Here is a 20,400-nt window from a genome sequence, read left to right on the forward strand (position 1 = left end):
AGTAGCCCGGGCTGTTCTTTATCTTTATATTTGTGGTTATTCTGAATTCTCTGAGCGTCACTCTCTAAAAGATTTAGCTTCTTGTGCTATTTTGTTATTTTTTTCATCTAATCAGCAGGCGAATGTGAAGCTTCTCAAGGTTCTTCCTGCTGCTCGGAGAGTAAATGACACATCTTTAGTAACATGTGAGTTAAAGTATTTGAGCTGGAATCTTTCCTCCTGTTCTCTGAATGAAAGCTGAAGAGTTTAATAAGACAACACGTTGATCTTCATAAATACAAACAGCTCGATACCAGGAGACTTCCTCAAACCTTTACCTTCTTCCTGATGCGGCTACTCACTACACCATTTTGGGACGGTTTGCTGGTAAATAGCCAAAAACAAATGGACGACATTCAGACCGTGGATATGGCATAGCAGCAAAGAAGAGTAAATATAAAGCTCTCTCCAATCCGAGGGTCAACCTTGGGTTGGTTTACAGCAACTTTCAGGCTCTTCAGGAGCGGCTCGGGGATGAAGAGCGATGTGGAGTTGGTCTGCTTTCTGTTGGACAGGCAGGCGCCGACCACACGGCGGTTAGTGTGCTAAGTTATCGGTCTTTTCCATGGCTAATGTGATATTCTCAGGTAGCCTGCAGTGTAGGTACAAGCAGTAAACGTAGCGCTAATCCTGCACTGAGCGTCTGATAGTGATGAGCCCAGTTTGAATGGGCTGACTCCTCCTTTAAGTGAAACTGGCGACCTTACAGAGCGGCGGCGGCGGCGGCGGCTGTTCAGTAGCATCAAAGAGCTGCAGTGACAATAAAGAAAGATGAAATCTGAGCAGTGTGACGCTCTCTGCACAGAGCGTCTGAACATCCTGATTCTTCTTCTGGCCGTGTGCTTGTTGATGGTATCCTCCTGAGAGCTGCTGTCACACCTCATTACTGTCAGATAAGATCACCACGCCGCAGCGCTGCGATGATGATGATGATGATGATGATGAACTGACCCCATGTGTACCTGCACCGCCCCGTCCTGCCTTTGTCCCAGTCCACGGGAAGCGGACCTGCAGGTTCCAGTCCCACTTCCCGTCCTGGCCCCGGGTATCTGTGGAGGAGGAAGGGAGGAGTGCAGGAGGGGGGGAGGGGGTTCAGTCTTATGTAGCCCTATGAAGAGCCGGCTTTGCCTCCCTGTTTCCATGACAACGTCTCTCCTACAGTATTCATCCGTGGGACGGCCTCTGCATCTGAAAGCAGTTCCCAGCGGTGTTTCAGGCCCTCTCTCTCTCGCTCTCTCGCTCTCTCTCTCTCTCTCTCTCTCTTCAGCTGCGTGCTCCTCTTCTTCTTCTACTGTCTCCGTCTTTAAAGCGCTTCATCTTAAATCACAACATCGGACACCATTTGCATCTGAATCAGGGCGGAAATTCTGCCTTTGTTTCTGAAGAATTCAGGCTCAGACTTGGAGCCAAAACAGCACTTAAAATATTTCCTCTGACTGTCCTCTGAATATGCAAATATTTGCTGAGAGAAGCCGTAAAAGGAAGGAATGTGAGAGCACATTTCTCAGCATCTCAGGGTTTTATTTGATATATATTTCCCCTCAGACGTGGTCAATAATTGCACAGCCTGGTTGTTGACTGTGTCGTTCTGGTACATTTGCACAATGATGAAACACAAAGCAGTCAGAGCAGCTCGAGTGATAGGTGAGATAACAACAAGAAAACCTCAGACAAAAACACTGACATGCTTTCAGAGTTTCTTTCAGGTCGGAGCAAACTTAACTTCCTCTCTGTCACGGTTTCAGCCGTTTGAGGTAAAAAGCTGTGACCTACATTTCTGAGAGTTTGCAGGAGGATGTCGGGGGGCCTTCAGGTTCAGCTGGGTGCAAAGATAAAAGAGGAGAAAAGATCAGAATGTCAAAGTCAGGTCGGAGGGGGGGAGATGTTTCTCTGAACACAGCAGAGAAGACATGAAACTGAAAATATTTAGATTGTCGCGGGTGAAAGTTCAAACACAGGCAGACAAATCCAAAGATCTGGATCCAGTGCACGTTACCTGGATGATGAATCTCAAATCAAACTTCAGTCTGAAACATGCAGAAGATTCGTGAAACAACGTCTCAGGTACATCGGTTTCTGTTTCTAGAATTTCCCGACCTGAAGCACCTTTAGTAGGTCAAAATGTAAAGTCAGAATGATGACCTGTATCTCCACGAGGCGACAGTAAAGACAGTAGTCCAGTTAAACCGTCAATGGTCACGTAGACTTGTGGAAACTGTCAAAACAGATGAGTACAGTTTGTACCAATAAAGACATCAGCTATCGACGCCGACGTGGATGTTTAGACCCGGGCTGTAAACACGTTTCTATCACGTGTGACACGAGGAAGAAATCTGATTCTGTAAAAGACGCAGCAAAGTAACAAAGGACTCAAATCAAGGTGAGGATGCTTCGTCATATAAAACGCTTTTCATCTTCAGAAATCTTCAGAAAGAACCGCCCACTCTGTTTGATTGACAGGTGGTTCTGAGTCGACGACAGGTGCAGAAACACTCTGACCCTGATGTACTAAACATCATCTCAGACTGAATCATCCCTCAATAGAAAGGAGAGAGACAGATCCACAGCAGCTGGAGGATTTTCAGACTTTTCTCCTCCCAGCTGAAATTCTCAAAAGCAAACACTTTTCCTGTGAGGGGTCGGTAACTCTCACGTTAACCAGCAGCGTTAAAGAGAGGGGGAGCAGTCGACCTGCTTCAGACAGTCCGTCTCTGATCAAATCGCTGCTGCATAATGAAGCGGCAGAGACTCCGAACCCCTCTGTGTACCTTTTAGTTTGTATGCAGCTCAGAGGCGAGTGTGAGCACCTCAGCCTGAGCGTCACAGAGAACCAGGAGAGAGAAAGCAAACAGGCTGCAGCTCAGGCACGACAGCTGAGTGTTGGGCAATACCTCCTGAAGACGGAAAAGAAGAGAGAGCAGCTGCTGACGGCCAAGACGCTCCCTGGTGAGGGACTAGAAGAGGGAAGACGAGAAGAGGAAGAGGAAGGGGGAGGGAGGGAAAGGAGGGGTTGTTGTGGCTTGGAAAGCGAGGAGGAGGAGGTGGGGGAGGAAGGAGGTAGAGGTGGACGGATTCCTCGCAGTGTTTCTCTGAAAGGCAGAGCAGCGAGCAGCCGGCTCGGGGGGGATCCTTATTGATTTTTTTTTGTTTTATTGTTTTATTTTTATTTTTTTATTTTGGTGCTTGTTTGTTTGGAAAGCTGGCACGCGGCAGCTGGGTGTGATGCGTTCAGGGTGCACCATGGACTCCAAGTCCCTGTTCAGCCTGCACAGAGCCCTCGCTCAGCCCGTCAAGATGTGCATGTTTGATTTCCCCGTCAGCATCCTGGACGATCTGGTGAGCTCCCACTCCCACAGAGAGCTCCCTCTGCTCGTGTGTGTGTGTGTGTGTGTGTGTGTGTGTGTGTTTACGACCACGCAGTGTGTGTTTGACCATTAGGATTCAGTCATGTATGTGTGGGCGTGTCTGAAGACATACATTGAATTGTAGGTGCATGTGTTTCTGTTCAGTCAGGAGTTACATTCTGTACCCTGCACAGCAGATTGGAACTATTTATTGTGTGAGTGAGTGTGTGTGTGTGTGTGTGTGTGTGTGTGTGTGTGTGTGTGTGTGTGTGTGTGTGTGTGTGTGTCTGTGTGTGTGTGTGTGTGTGTGTCTGTGTGTGTGTGTGTCTGTGTGTGTGTGTGACTGTGTGTGTGTGTGTGTGTGTGTGTGTCTGTGTGTGTGTGTGTGTGTGTCTGTGTGTGTGTGTGTGTGTGTGTGTGTGTCTCTGTGTGTGTCTGTGTGTCGTGTGTGTGTGTGTGTGTGTCTCTGTGTGTGTGTGTGTCTGTGTGTGTGTGTGTGTGTGTGTGTGTGTGTGTGTGTCTGTGTGTGTGTGTGTGTGTGTGTGTGTGTGTGTCTCTGTGTGTGTCTGTGTGTGTGTGTGTGTGTGTGTGTGTGTGTGTGTGTCTGTGTGTGTGTGTGTGTGTGTGTGTGTGTGTGTGTGTCTCTGTGTGTGTCTGTGTGTGTGTGTGTGTGTGTGTGTGTGTGTGTGTGTGTGTCTCTGTGTGTGTGTGTGTCTGTGTGTGTGTGTGTGTGTGTGTGTGTGTGTGTGTGTGTGTGTCTGTGTGTGTGTGTGTGTGTGTGTGTGTGTGTCTCTGTGTGTGTCTGTGTGTGTGTGTGTGTGTGTGTGTGTGTGTGTGTGTCTCTGTGTGTGTGTGTGTCTGTGTCTGTGTGTGTGTGTGTGTGTGTGTGTGTGTGTGTGTGTGTCTGTGTGTGTGTGTGTGTGTGTGTGTGTGTGTGTCTCTGTGTGTGTGTGTGTGTGTGTGTGTGTGTGTGTGTGTCTGTGTGTGTGTGAGTGTGTGTGTGTGTGTGACTCCTTGCATTAATAAAGGTTGTGTTCTCCAGCCGGTCAGTCTGCAGATTTCGATGCTCGCTGCGGGACATTAAAACGTCTCCAGCTGACTTCTTTCTGTTTCTGTCTCGAGGCACGTCTTCCTCACTTTGACTCATTCTACACCATTGAACCACATCAAGGACTTCTAGCTGCTGGACGTCTGGAGGTTCGGTGAAAAATAAGCTGCACTCGAGTTAGCTGCAGCGTGCCTCCAACACAAAGTCAGAGAAACAGAGTGTTTCATTCTGTGTTTTTACTTCCTGTAACAGTTTGAATCAGTGCAGACCCCGACCCATTTATCAGCATATCAAGTGGCTATCAGCATCGGCTAATTTTATTTCAGATAAGAGCCGATGTGACTCGATTTATTCACCAGTCAGATAGCATTTCATTTGAGTTTCATTGTATTTCACTAGCAGTTCTCTGTCACCAGCAGAGGGCGCTGTATGGATTACAACAAACATCATCACTCTGCAGAGAGCCGAGCGCTGATGCACGTTCATGCTCAGTTATTTTCCAGCAGAGTGACCATCTTGTCTTCATTAAATATCTTTTCCACAAGTGTTTGATATCCGAGGGCTCTAAGAAAGATATCGGCCGACATATCGCTATTTTTTATTCTCTTCCTAATATCGGTATCGGCCCCAAAATTGTCACATCGGTCGGGGTCTACTCAGAGACCTCTGTGGATCATTCGGCTTCAGGTAGAAACCTCGTGAACGAAAACACTGAAGGGCTAAAAGCGTAGCTAATGTTGTTAGCGCTGGTTTAGCTGTTCAGCCCTTTCCTGATCCGCAGTTTCTACTAAGACCGGAGGAAACGGACGTTGAATTTGATGATTCATTTTGAAGATTTTCTTTTGGGCTTTCATGCCTTAATTTGTCTTTATGATATCTGCCTAACCAGCCAGCCTAACCCTCCTCTGGTTAAAGCGTCTTCTCTGCTGTTTATCTGATGGACCCCCCCCCCCCCTAATATCCTCACTCAGGGTGAGATGAGCTCTACCTGGTGTTGCTTTTTGCCATCAGATTTAAAAAGTGTCTCTTCATGACGGACTGAGTGATGGTTGTTTTTCCTCACAGGGGAACTTGCTGTTTGTCAAGTTTGTGCTATTTTGTTTTTGCTAGTTTTCCAACTGGAAGCATCGAAACAAAGAGCTGCCGGCCTTTGGTTCAGTCAGCGTTGTTTGTGTGTGTGTGTGTGTGTGTGTGTGTGTGTGTGTGTGTGTGTGTGTGTGTGTGTCTTACACACCTTGGTTACCGTCTCCCTGCAGTTTGTGCCCTCTGATATTTAACATGTTTGGTCGTGTTTGTAGTAATCCCACAGCGCTCGCTCAGTGAAAGTGATCCAGTGACAGCTGTTTAAAGAAAAACCTTCAGCTGTTGTCCTTGTTGTTGTTGACATTTTTTTTTTTTTTTAGATTTATTTTTGGGCTTTTCGTGCCTTTAATTAAGAGGGAGGACAGTGGATAGAGTCTGAAACCAGAGAGAGAGAGAGGACAGTGGATAGAGTCTGAAACCAGAGAGAGAGAGAGAGGACAGTGGATAGAGTCAGAAACCAGAGAGAGAGAGGACAGTGGATAGAGTCAGAAACCAGAGAGAGAGAGGACAGTGGATAGAGTCAGAAACCAGAGAGAGAGAGGACAGTGGATAGAGTCAGAAACCAGAGAGAGAGAGGACAGTGGATAGAGTCAGAAACCAGAGAGAGAGAGAGAGAGAGGACAGTGGATAGAGTCAGAAACCAGAGAGAGAGAGAGGACAGTGGATAGAGTCAGAAACCAGAGAGAGAGAGAGGACAGTGGATAGAGTCAGAAACCAGAGAGAGAGAGGACAGTGGATAGAGTCAGAAACCAGAGAGAGAGAGAGGATAGTGGATAGAGTCTGAAACCAGAGAGAGAGAGAGAGGACAGTGGATAGAGTCTGAAACCAGAGAGAGAGAGAGAGGACAGTGGATAGAGTCTGAAACCAGAGAGAGAGAGAGGACAGTGGATAGAGTCAGAAACCAGAGAGAGAGAGAGGACAGTGGATAGAGTCTGAAACCAGAGAGAGAGAGGACAGTGGATAGAGTCTGAAACCAGAGAGAGAGAGAGGACAGTGGATAGAGTCAGAAACCAGAGAGAGAGAGAGGACAGTGGATAGAGTCTGAAACCAGAGAGAGAGAGGACAGTGGATAGAGTCAGAAACCAGAGAGAGAGAGAGAGGACAGTGGATAGAGTCAGAAACCAGAGAGAGAGAGAGGACAGTGGATAGAGTCTGAAACCAGAGAGAGAGAGGACAGTGGATAGAGTCTGAAACCAGAGAGAGAGAGAGGACAGTGGATAGAGTCTGAAACCAGAGAGAGAGAGGACAGTGGATAGAGTCTGAAACCAGAGAGAGAGAGGACAGTGGATAGAGTCAGAAACCAGAGAGAGAGAGGACAGTGGATAGAGTCTGAAACCAGAGAGAGAGAGGACAGTGGATAGAGTCTGAAACCAGAGAGAGAGAGAGAGAGAGAGGAATGACATGTGGAAAGGGGCCACAGGTGGAGGTGAACCCGGGCCTACCGCTCGAGACGAGAGTCTCAGCACACGCGCCCTGTCACTGCACCACCAGTGCGCCCCTGTTGTTGACATTTAATCAACATTGTTATTCATCAAAGCTCATTCTTTTTATTTGCCACAGCCTGCAGAGTTCTACTCTCTCTATCTTATACTGAAGTGTTTGGTTTTCACTGTTCTTTGTTGCCACTAAATACTACAATAAATGACAACTTTATTATTTAAAGGTCCAATCAGTGAGCTGTGTAGAGAGTGAGATGATAAAGGTATCTTACTCTCTGATCATTAAGGAAACATGCTATGTTGAAGTGCTGGCTTCTCTGACAACAATGCAGCAGCCAGTATGTCCTCCTTCTAACTTTAGATTCTGCTCCTGAATGCTCTGGATTTGTTTGGACCAGAGAAGGTAGGCGCTTTTAAGACACGCCCCCACACGGCCGTTTTGGACACCCCTCGGTTTGTCAGATATGAGAGCAGTTATCAGGTCAAACCAAAAGTCTAGACAGTTCCAAGCCCAGATTGTTTGAAGTTGACCAGTGATGCATTCAAATGCAGTTACCCAGATTGGACAAATGACGCTCTGTTAGGCAGTTAATTCCACTTATAAACTGTCCACATGTGGAGTCTGAAGTCTGAAGAGTACAAATTTTGTTTCCACTGAGGAACCCTGAACGGTTTTTTAATCACACCTGAGGAGCACCTGAGGTCACGTCGTCGTGTGAAATGAGCTCTAATAATAATATTTAATTTGATGTGAGCCTCTGCTGTGCTGTCAGCTGTTTGCTGTTGCTTTTCTCTCTCTTTCTCACACTCGCTGTGCGTGTGCCTGATCCGGTTTCAAGTGGTCTGAATTTTTCTCTGGGGTCAATCCGAGTCACTTCCCTCTCTCTCTCCCCGCGCTGACCGTCTTCATCAGACCCGGTGATCATGGTTTGAATAAAAAGTCAGTGCATGTCATGAAAGAGAAACCAGCAATGTGTGCAGACTAGAGGCTGACTTCACAGGAATGGATTTCATTAATAATCACGGGATTGGGACGGGACAGGAAAAAAGTAAACGGGAGCTGAGGGGAGCGGGAGTCATGGTAACAATAGAACAGTATATAGACAAGTAAATGAATAGAGGATAGAGGATTTCTGTCAGCTGTTGTATGTTTTTGCTAGTTGAACGTGCATGTTGTAGGTCATGTGCAACCTCTAAATATTATTGGACGAAGCGTGAGTGATGTCACCCGTCTGTTCCTGCAGGGGGCGCTGGAGTCCCATCGATGGCGGTCTCCATGCTGGAAATGCTGTCTCTAACTTTCAGTCAACCTAACGACAGGCTGAGAGCTGGAGCTGAGGCGGGTTTTAAACCTCCTGACAAACCGTTACACCGCGCCCACCTGTCAATCAGGTCAGCTACACGCCTTATTGTGAATAACTCTTATCCTTCATCAAATCAAAACTGATGAGTCATCAAAACATTCACCCCCCGTACAGTGTGTGTCCATCCAGACATGAGCTAATCACACCTATTTGGTTTTTTGAACCAGGCTGTAAACATGTTCATCTCTGCTGTAAAAACAGGCTTTTTAGAATGGGTGTGTATGTGACTTCCTGTGCTGCTGCAGCCAGCCTCTAGTGGACACTCCAGGAACTGTAGGATTTTACACTTCAGCATCAGCTTCATTTTTAAACACTGCAGGTTTCCACTTGGCAACAGCGTCGATCATGGTCAAGCTGCAGCCGTCACATAAATCAAAAAACAATGGATTCAGAGAAAGCAGGTTTAACTGATGAGAGCTGCAGTTAGGAATAATGATCCGTCTGTTCAACTGACAGATCTATGGGCATGTCAGACATACTAACAAAGTCCAGGAGAGTGACAGCAGAGCGACACTGTTTGTAAAACACGTCTCTTCATTGTCATGTACAGCAGAGATTAGGGGACGAGTGGCAAAGCAGGCTTGAAAAGAAGACGAGATTCAACGGTTTTGTTAAACATGAGTTGCCAAATGGAGAGCAGTGGGATGACACAGGATTATTCTTGTGGGATTGGGTTGGGATGGGACTGAAAACCCACCTCAGTGTCATCCTTTGGTGCAAACAGTGGTTTATATAAAGTCTGGAGTGTCTGTGGAGGAGCTTTGTCATCTCTGTGAGGACAACATGATGTCAGGATGATCTCAGTTTGAGCTCGCATGCTGCTGATTTACAACAAGCGCTCTGTGTTACACACTGAGGGTGTGTGTTCTCACCGTGCTGGGTAGCGTTCTCTCAACACCAGAATATGGTCCCAGTACAAATAGAAGTCCTAGACGTCCAGTATCGGGTCAGTCTTAGTTTTTAAACACCAAAAATTGCAGGTAAACTCAAGCTGCATCCTCTGGTCTTGAAAAATAAGGTTGATGCTTAAGTGTAAAATGCTGCAGTTCCTGGAGTGTCCACTAGAGGCTGGCTGCAGCAGCACAGGAAGTCACATACACACCCATTCTAAAAAGCCTGTTTTTACAGCAGAGATGAACATGTTTACAGCCTGGTTCAAAAAACCAAATAGGTGTGATTAGCTCATGTCTGGATGGACACACACTGTACGGGGGATGAATGTTTTGATGACTCATCAGTTTTGATTTGATGAAGGATAAGAGTTATTCACAATAAGGCGTGTAGCTGACCTGATTGACAGGTGGGCGCGGTGTAACGGTTTGTCAGGAGGTTTAAAACCCGCCTCAGCTCCAGCTCTCAGCCTGTCGTTAGGTTGACTGAAAGTTAGACTGAGACAGCATTTCCAGCATGGAGACCGCCATCGATGGGACTCCAGCGCCTCCTGCAGGAACAGCCGGGTGACGTCACTCAGGCTTCACTCAGGAGAGAACCCACACATGTACGGGGAGAACATGCAGACTCCTCACAGAGAGTCTCCTGTCAGACGGGGATTCAAACCAGGAACCTCCTCACTGTGAGGCGACAGCGCTAAGATCCGCACCGCCATGCAGCTCCACGACTAAAGATCAGAAATCAGCCTTGAAACCCTGGAGGGACTTTAATAACTCCTCACGTGTTTCATGATTATGGTTCTTTAATGTCCCTCTGCGGGTTTGGACTTCATCTTATTGTCTCTTCTGTTATTTTATTTCCTTTCATTAACACTACGACTCCGCCTGTGGTAACCGGGTGGTGTTAATTAAAAATGTAAGTTCTCCATGAATTCATGCGGCTGTTTGGAAAGCATGAAAGCATCAAAGACGCTGAGTGGGGTCAGAGAAGACAGAAGGAGGGGCCGTTATCTGATGACTTTTTGACGGCCTTACATGGTAAGAAGTTTGAGCTCTCATCTGGCGAGCGATGGCGTTTGTCAAAGTGTCGCTCAGCCGTGCAGGAAGTGTATCGGACGTCTGCAGAGCTGTTGATAATGTTGCTGTAGACGCTCAGTGACTGCTGCTGCCATATGTCATCACCGAGACTTTATTCAACAAATAAAAAATCTTCTGAAGGAGCATTTTCCTTCAGCAGTTTATTAAGTCTGACTAAAGGAGTTGTATTTTCATTTTGAATTTGCTGCATCGTCGCTCCTGTCCCGTTGGGATTGTTTTCAACTCCTACAGTTTGCAGATTCTTTCTTCTCCTGAGGCGCTCAGAGTTCTGTTTGTCCCTCGCTCTTATCTCCCACTTGATCCCAAAAGCCTCAACAAAACTTGATGATGTGAACTCACCGGGTGTTCAGAAGCAGAAACGAGCAATCAGGTCCAAAGGGGGGAGGGGGGGGGGGGCAGAAAAAGGGCAGGCAGGGGTCAAATAAACAGCTAGTTAGAGGGCTTGGAGTTTGCGGCTTGCATAGCTCATTAGACAAAAGCAGAGTATTTTTAGAAGAAGCTGGTTGTTAAGCCTGTTTGGTATCATGGAAGAGAGGCCGAGATGCTACCAGTGATTTGTGCTGCTGACGGAAATACTCCAAAAGAAAAAGCCAGAAACGAAAAAAAAAAAAAAAAAGCAGCCATTAGAGGAGATCAAATCAGAAGAGACGGCCACATTTTCTAAACAAACAGAGGAGCTGGTTTCTTTCTCTCTGTCAGGTTGCCTCAGAGCCGAGCTGACCTCCCAGCTGGCATGAGAAAGCTTTTTTAAAATGTCAGGACCTCCGAGCAGCACCCGACTGGCTCTGCTCTCTGAAATAAAGGCTGGGTGATAAATCCAGAGACCGTCAGAGGAAGCTACTGCTGCTGCTGCTGTAACACTCTGAGCGAATGAGAAGCTTCTTCTTCTCTCTCCGTGTGTCACTGGGAAACTGTCTCAGGAGATTTAAATCCCTGGATGTGTAAAGGAAGACGTAAAACTCTCTCCTCAGACACTCTGACAACAATGCAGCAGCCAGTATGTCCTCCTTCTAACTTTACATTCTGCTCCTGAATGCTCTGGATTTGTTTGGACCAGAGAAGGTAGGCGCTTTTAAGCCGACCCCCCACACGGCCGTTTTGGACGCCCCTCTGTTTGTCAGATATGAGAGCAGTTATCAGGTCAACAGGTGTTGCAGTGATGGAAGCGGTCAAGAGAAGTGGTTCAGATAGAAGTGATTGTACCCGACCTAAAAAGCCTCTGCATGTTTCTAATAAGCTCCACGAGCAGAAACGTGCTCAAACTAGGATCAATATTGGAGATGCTTTTGAAAAATGGAGAGAGGTTAGAACACAGAAAGGTTTACAGACCCATGCAGAGCTGGATAAACACTGAAGCTTCAGAGTCCACCACATGGTGACCTGCATGAGCATCTACTCTAGAGAGGAGGGGGGGGAGACAGCGCTCTATAATGTTTTCAATCTGGACTGCAGTACCCATTTTAAACACTAGGGGTCAGAGTTACATACTGCTCCTTTAACTGCTCTGTTGTGTTTATCTTCTCCCTGCTTCTTCATCCTTGAACCTCAGGATCATTCTGCACACTTGCACAATACTCCTTCATAGAACTCACCGTCACAGCTACCTGCCCTGGAGGTGATGATGTTCTTTTGTCTCATGTTCTGTTCAAGCTGCAGCCTCAAAGTGCGTCATGGTTTGTGCATATCTGTAAGTTTTTGAGTTTTGGTCGGATGAACAGTTTTAAAAGTTGTCTTCAGGTGACAGATTATTCCTAATGATGTAATCTTTCACCCGGGTCGTTCTCATTAATCAACATCTCAGTCAACACGTTTGCCTTCATGTGCTTGCTGTCAGCTCATAACCTGATTTTCATCTGCAGTGTCCGGGCAGGTTGTGACAGGTTCATCAGATTTCTTCTGTCAGCGTCTGTGAGTCCACTCCTTAAAAACGGTCAGCTGGAATAACAGACAGAGCACTTTTTATTGTCTCTCGGTGATGTCGCACCAACTTCAGGCAACAACAATGCTTTCGATATGGTCGTAGTGTCATGTGGGGAAGTTTGAGAGAAGCTGAACTAACCACGGAGCGTGAAGGTGATTCCCTCATTTAGTTTCTTTATTGAGTCATCTGCAGCTTTCAGTTTCTCCGTCAGTGTCTCAACACGACTCGGCTGCTGCGGAGCTTCTGGAAACTCTTTTAACCCATCGAGTTAATCTTTTCTCGTGTCGTTCCCGGCATTGTTGACTCAGCTGGTAAAGTAAATATGTGCGAGCGGAGCGTCGGCGGGGGGGTTCATCCAATCTGAGACGAGGGGAGTGGAAGCTGTGGGGGCCCGTCTTCTGCGGGGACATTTTGGATCCTGAGGTTTTTTTGTGGGAGTCGTGATGTGGACCTGCGGGCTGCTGGTCAGGACGGGCGTACGCTGGGACGGAGAGGATTGTTACAGCACAGTGAGGAGAGCTCGCCGACAGGTTGGACCTTTTTCCTCTGATTTCAGACTCCTTGTGGTTTGAGCGTTCCTGTGAGGACACGCTGATAAGAAGTGAACCTCCTGACTTCTCTGTCAGAACGCTTTCTGTAACCATAAAGGTCAGTCGGCTCGTTCAAAGACCGCAGAGTTTCTTATTGACTGAAAACCCTGTTTACCTTCGTGCTGCTCTAAAGGTTCATCTGATGTTTTTATAAATCACAGAGGAGTGAAAACACTTTTTAAACATCATGTTATTAAATCTGGAGCAGAGGACGGCTGAATTAATCCCACTCAAATTAAAAAATGGATCCGTTTGCCTCAGAGCCGTGGTTCTACACTCGTCTAGCCTCAGGACCGTTCTGGTGTTATGGTGAAAAGAGTGACCATGTTATCTGATGATATTTTACTTTGTTCAGTTTTTGTTTTATCATAATATCAAATATACTTAGATATTAGATATGTTTTTAATGAAAAACTACTCACCACCACAGACGCATTCGGCTGAAGGTCACCAGATAACATGGTCACGCTTTAAACCGTAACACCGGCAAAGTCTTTTTGCAGTTTCTAGTGATAAAAATATTGTCGCGTGTGCTGTATGAGGGTCGCAAGTGCTCAAAACTCTCAGTTTTTATTAAATATCTCTTGTTTCACTTCAGTTGTCAGGTGATGTTAACGTGTGTTGTTTAGAGCGGGGGTTCCCAAACTTTTCAGGTCGTGACCCTCAAAATAAGGGTGACAGAGACCAGGGGTTAGTTAGGTATATAACGTAGCAACAGCCACGCACACACTAATCAACCAAAAACTAGTAACACAAAATAATACAACAGCCTCAAAACTATAAAAAAAATGTACACATTTCATTTCACTTAAAGTCTTAATATGTGATGTTTCACACTTAAATATATAAATCAAGTATCTCCTCTGAAAATAACTCTGTGAGTCATGACTGTCTACAATGGGTGTAACACCCGAGTCCCACTGTCTGTGATGTTTTCAGAGTTTTCAGAGTCCTATCTTCACTTTGTTTACATCGCCAGGACGGCCGGCTGACTCCTCCCCTCATGTATAAAAGTTGTTTAATTGAGGGACTAGAGAAAAGAAGAATAACATACTGTACTCACTGCTTAACTGTGTTTCTAGATCACGCTCATTTCAGGTAAATTTACATGCAGTGTGAAGATACCAGCAGAATAAAGATCGCTAGCATTAGCATGCTAACACAACAATGCAGCGTGAGTTGTTTTGGTTTCATGCTGGTGCTCAAGGGCGACATCTGCTGGATCAAAAAATCACATATAAAGCCTTTAAAGAGGTCATATTCTGCCCTTTTTGGGGTTCATATATTTAATCTATGTTCCTACTTTTGTACGTTCACAATAGATAAAGTTTTTAAAAAGTGTCTGTTTTCATGAACTGCTCCTCCTTGCTCCGTCTCCGCTCTGAGTCCGTCAGCTACACTCTGTTGAGCCCACACTGTTAGACCCCACGTGGGCCAAGTCTGCTCTGATTGGTCTGCCGATCCGCTCTGTCGTTATTGGTCAGTTGCTCAGCACGGTTCTCGGAAATGTCCCGCCCCTTTTACCATATTGGGAATGCAGCCACTTTGCCTCCGAGGGGAGCATAAACATTAGCACCTTAGCACTACTGTGCTACCGCAGGCTACGGCATATCGTGGGCGTGCTACAGAAGTTAACGGGCGTGCAACATGAGCTGCAGGGCCACAACGAGCCAATGGGCTTAGATCAGTGATATCACACTGACATGACGCCGCACTGACACATTTTTATGGAGGGGGGCTAGAACCGAGCGTTACGTGCAGCTAATGCTACAGCTAACAGGAGGACGTAGGAGAAGCCGCGTTTCCGCGGACTTTGAATTTTTGCTCATAGATGTGACTAAACATGAACAGGACACTTGGAAAACACACTAAAGAGCATATAAAACCAGAAGAAGAAGAATATGGGACCTTTAATGATACTACGTCTTATATGACATTGGACTAATTTTATGTATATTTACAAGAATGAGTAAAAAGATATACTCATGCACTTTTAAAAGTTTTTTAAATTTTTTATGGAAGGCAAATTTGTTATGACATGTTGCTCTCAAATGTGGAAGGGGAAGAAGTAAATGATGTTGTGTAAATGTTACAATAAGAACAAATGAAAGACTTCTTCATTTCACTTTCCAGACTAGTAACCCCCCCCCCCCCCCCCCCCCCCCCCGGAAAAGTCCAGAGTTTGTGTGAAACGTGACACAGAGCTGCTATAATCAGAGTCCTGCTTCACCACTGGCTGAGTGTGTGTTTGGAAACAGACAGCAGAAGCGTCTCAGACTCTCATCTGCTCCCATCGAGCTTCATTACAGTGACATGAAACATCGCAGAGTCCCGACCTCGCTCGGCTGTCGGATTCTGTTACGAGACCGTCACGCTGAGACGACAGGGGGAACTTAACGCTCCACTCTGATTGTCTCAGCGAGCATCTGATGTGAGCCTCTCTCCTCCTGTGAGCTGTCGTCCAATCAGAGGGGGCCGAGTCACACTCCGGGCTTCAGAGAAATGTAGAAAGACCCTCTTATGTCCAAGAATCATGAGACGTTCTGTTTGTACCGCTGTCCTCCCACTCAGTCTGTCAGGCTCTGTTACCATGACAACTGTCACTCATGTTGATGGGCGCTCTCCTTTCTCAGGTGACCAGAAGGTGGAAAGAGGACAAGCTTTCTTTTTTCAAGAGTCAAGGACTACCCCGATATTCAGCCCACAAAAACAAACAAACAAATAAACAAACAAACAAACAAACAAACAAAGACTTTGGCCGATCATAGGAGGAAAGTTTGAGCTCCGAGGATGTTCAAATAAATCCCTCCTCTGTTGTGTCTTCAAAAGGCTCATCAGGCTTTAATCTGGAGGTCCATGATTTATAATGAGAGGATTCTGCTTTTTATTAGCCTGTTATTTTCTCTCTCTTATGTAACTCTGTCCACGTCTGGCTCGGCCTCTGGCTTTTATTTGTTTCAGATTTATTGTTTGAGGAGCTCCGGGGGAACATTGTGCTTCTGGCAGCTGCCCATTGCGGCTATACAGGCCGCCAACACTGCCACCGAGGGGGGGCCGTGTGGGGGGGGGGCGTCGCTTAATGGCTTTCTGACAGAAGAACAACAACTTTTCAGAAACTTTGTGAAGACTTCAGAGTAGGGAGGTCACCGTACCAGGGAGCTGAGGGTGAAACGTGTTGTTGGCTCACAGTGAAGTCATTGATGTTTTTACTGCATGTTCCTACAACCGACCCCCTCCTGAGAACGTAGGCTGGCTGTGCACGAGGGATCCTGTTGGTGGTTTATACCAGAATGTAAAACCTTGATTTGATTCTAGTTAAAAAATCTAACAATATCGATGCTCATTTTGACGCCAAGGGAACAGAATCAGAATCAGAATCAGAATCGGGGTTTATTGCCAAGTACATTTACACATACAAGGAATTTGACTTGGTGTGTTGGTGCTAAACAATTAACAAGGAAATAAAGCAGAACTAACAACAACTTAAATAATACAATATAAGAAGCTAGCTAAGCAGAAGTCCAGCACATCAAGTTTATAATAGAATCATATCAAAGTTTAAAATCCTGTTATCATGACGACTAATCTGGACTAAAGGGTCCCCTCGGTGTGGACACTGTAAAGTTTGTTCTCATCATTATGGAAACATGCTGCAGGATGTTGTTGACCATCCTGACCTCGTCGTGTTCTTTAGTCGTCCTCGGTGTGTTCAGCGTCCTTATGTGCGTTTGTCTGAGTGTCTTTGTGTGTGTTTTAGAGACAGAGCGTAGAGTAGGAAAGTAAAGGAGGCTGTTAGCGTCTCTCTCCTGTGGGAACAGTAAAACATGCCGGAGCAGCAGCCAGCAGCAGAACAACATCCTGGTATTGATTTCCAGCAGATGGAAGCAGAGCTTTAGTTAAATCTCAGCAGACTAAAAGTTGGACCACGTTGCTGTGTTTCTTCCCACACAGGTTTCTGTGGAAAACGGATACCAGAGATGATGTTTTTGTCTCCTTAAGTTACATTCTGTGATCTCTGTTCTCCTTAAAGGTCCAATCAGTGAGATGATAAAGGTATCTTACTCTCTGATCATTAAGGAAACATGTTGAAGTGTTGGCTTCTCTGACAACAATGCAGCAGCCAGTATGTCCTCCTTCTAACTTTACATTCTGCTCCTGAATGCTCTGGATTTGTTTGGACCAGAGAAGGTAGGCGCTTTTAAGACGACCCCCCCACACATGGCTGTTTTGGACGCCCCTCAGTTTGTCAGATATGAGAAACGTTACAGACTCAGAGCGTTTTTCTTAATCTCAACCACTCCCTCCTGCTGGGTCAAAAACTCACTGGAGCACCAAATGTGGATTGATCCACCACAGGAAGTCGTCCAAAACAAACTCAGTTTACTCCTGTTTAAATGAATAAAGAGTGGATATGTTCCCACTGACACGCAGACAAACACACCGTCTGTTGTTTCTCTCTCTCTGTCCCTCTCTCTCTCTCTCACACGGTGTGTTTTGTTCTCCAGCAGCTGCAGGTTTTAGCGTGGTGGCAGAGGCAGCAGCAGCAGCTTGGCGTCCTGGATGAGAGAGGCCGCTGAGGTCAGACGTGTTTGTGGTTTTGGATTCAGCCTCAGCTGGAGCAGCAGATGTTTCTGTTTAATTGTCTAAGGCGCTTTCACACCTGTTCCTGCTGTCACTGATTACACTGTGTTGTCTTGTTTTGTGACATTAACGTTCATTAAAGTTATCTGTTAATCATCTGAGACACGGGCTGCAGACGCCCGGACGCCGTGGTGTTCACTTGTGTTGTTTACACTCGCTCTTCTCCTTTAAGACGGCCTGAATTAATTTGAGTCTTTAATCACGTTGAAAGCTTGGCAGGCGTCTTTTTAAGATGATAAACTTCTTAGTGAGCAGGGGAGGACAGCAGTTCCTGTTTTCAGCCAGCAGGGGGCAGCGTTGGCCGTTGAGTCAGGAGGCTTCTGAACTGTTGTCTTATTTACAGCTGCAGAAAACAGACGCTGAGGGTGTTTGTGGTCGGATTTCTGTCCTTTAATGACAACATGTTGCTTTCTGTGCTCAGTGGATGTTGTTGTTTGTTTGTTTAGTTTGACTGCTTCTTTGTTGGTTTATGATGCTCTTGGATTTGTTATTCACTTGTTTTAGACTCTGTTGTTGAGTCATGCCACACACACAAGCTGAAACACACACACTTTCACAAACAGGATCCTGTTGCACTCTGAAATGGGATTGTGTTTTATGGCTAATATGCACTCTTTATTTTTCCAAATTCAGATCGTTGCCACCAATAAAGTCTATTTTTTCTCATATCGGCCAAATCTGCAGACAACTGTCAACTACAAGACATAACAATTCAACCAATAAGAAACCTCACTGATTTAACTCCATCCCTTAAATGAGAGTAGTCATTAAATGCAGTTTAATGAATCCTGTCGCCTTAAATGTGGTCGAGTTGTATTAAGAGAAGAAGACTCTGTAACAGGAAGTGGCTGTAGTTCTTCTTCTTCTTCTTCTCCTATAAAGTGTTCATGTGTACTTTCAGCTGACAGCAGGGTCAGTGAAGTACACATCAGCCTGCTGCCATAGTGAGAACAAAAACAACACGACGCCATCATTTCCCCACACAGGCGTGACATCATAGCGCCGCCTTCAGGGACCCCTCGTAGATTTGTAATGTGAGTTCCTCCCCCTCACTCGGTGTGGTCGATGCTTCGTCCTTTGACTTCTGTAAATGTCATGAGGCGGATTTTCACATCAGGTGTTTTCTGTTTAATTAAAACATCTAAATAATTTGATTTACAAGAAGAGGAAAACAAATATGTTGATGGATATTTATTTAAAAATAGCTTTATTCTATATAAGGGTTAGGGTAAAAAAGATAAAAATGTATTGATGTCTGGTGAGAACATATTAATCGTCAAGCGAAATGTAATTTACACAATCATTTAATTTTAATTTCACTTAATGGTCGGGTTTTATTCAAAATTGAGCTATTTTTTGTATATAATTTTCCAACAACGGGCGAAATATAAAATTTTAAATGATTTTATAAACATCTGGCTACTCCCCCTCTTGGTGACTCGACCCCCGCTGCTTTATAATCCATCACTAAGTATAAACAGTGTTATTGAACCGGTGATTGATTCCTTCGTCATTAGTATTTCCGATTACCCTGAAGGCAGCACTGTTTAGTGGGCGTGGCTTAGAAAAGCCCCAGTGTGAGTCATGATTCTCCTGAGCGCTTCAGACAGCAGAGCCGCCGCCGCAGCACCGACACTCCGCTTTGAAAACACGGAATAAGAAATAACGGTAAAATAATCAAATGTGTTTCCGGTCGCTGTGACTGAACACCGGATCCGCGGCTCCATGGTCTATCATCTCCCGGGGATGCAAACGGAGGCGCACAGCGTCAGGCCGGGCCAGCTGCTCGACATGTTCGACTCGTCGTGGAAGGTGCGGAGCATATGGGACGGGGTGAGGCTGGAGCTGGAGCAGGACCGGAGCCCGGTGGTCCTCCACAGCTTCACACACCTGGACCCGGACCTGCCGCTGCTGGAGGTGAGGGGGGGGGGGGGGGACCGGCAGGCTGGGGCGGGAGGAGGGTGACGGAGAGGCGGCAGAGGACCGTTACATGATGCGGTTTGTTGTGTTGTGTTCAAGGGGGATCTTTCTGGGTGGGGTTCGCGAGTGATCCAGAGTGTAAAGATCGAAAGTGATGAGCAGTGTGTGTTAGAGTCCTGAAAAGGTGTTTTCCACCAAATACACAACATTTTTATCAGAATCTTCAAACTAAAGACATGGACAGATAGTCATGATTACTTTGATTCTATTTACTGACATTTCAAACTAGTTAAGTTACATTAAAATGATTAAATCACTCAGTAAATCAATAATAATAATAATAAATAAAAGAGGAAGATCAATTCTTGTTTTAAACGTCAAATAAAGCCATCCTTCATTTTAAAACCTGTAAAGATGCATTTAAATCATCAACGAGGGGGAGATTTGAGCGTTAGAGAATGTAATACATGATCATGAAGATGTAAAACGTGAAGAAAAGTGATTATAAGTAAGATAAAACACAAACAAACATGTGTAAATAGATGATAATGAAAGTAAGAAATAGAGCAGATTGTATGTAAACAAAGCATCGACAGCAGATGTTATCCAAAGAGTTGAACGATGTGAGAGACGCACTTTAAGTTCAGTAAATAGAAGAGATGATGTAACACTTATATTCAGATATTCAGATCGATTATGTAACACGACACCTCAGACGTTGGCACAAGTCGACTTTCACAGGATGACTTGCTCTTTTCACCAGTTTCACTTCTTCCTCTCTGCACGCACGATTATTCACCTCAGGACTCCTCACGGTCACAGACTCGTGTTAGTGCAGGTGTCAGTGAGTCACACTGGTGTGTGTGTGTGTGTGTGTGTGTGTGTGTGTGTGTGTGTGTGTGTGTGTGTGTGTGTGTGTGTGTGTGTCACACGAGGGATTCGGGCCAGGAACAGAGAACACTTTGATGACTTTCATTTGATCAGAGTGTGCACAAACGTACTTTACCCGGGTACTGGGCTCGA

At 45.7% G+C, this 20,400-nt stretch overlaps 2 protein-coding genes across 2 annotated transcripts in view; one reads left to right on the plus strand and one right to left on the minus strand.

The window, feature by feature from the left end:
• The window catches only part of mmp11a (matrix metallopeptidase 11a), a 193,741-nt gene that overhangs the window by 110,338 nt on the left and 63,003 nt on the right, over nt 1-20,400 (minus strand). The window lies entirely within an intron of this gene.
• ralgds (ral guanine nucleotide dissociation stimulator) overlaps nt 17,076-20,400 on the plus strand; it is a 29,725-nt gene continuing 26,400 nt past the window's right edge. The window contains 1 exon segment of the mRNA XM_065951938.1: nt 17,076-19,374. Coding sequence (XP_065808010.1) covers nt 19,183-19,374 — 192 coding nt within the window. The 5' untranslated portion in view covers nt 17,076-19,182.

Source organism: Labrus bergylta, chromosome 2 (assembly GCF_963930695.1).
Source record: "Labrus bergylta chromosome 2, fLabBer1.1, whole genome shotgun sequence".
Classification (NCBI taxonomy): domain Eukaryota; kingdom Metazoa; phylum Chordata; class Actinopteri; order Labriformes; family Labridae; genus Labrus; species Labrus bergylta.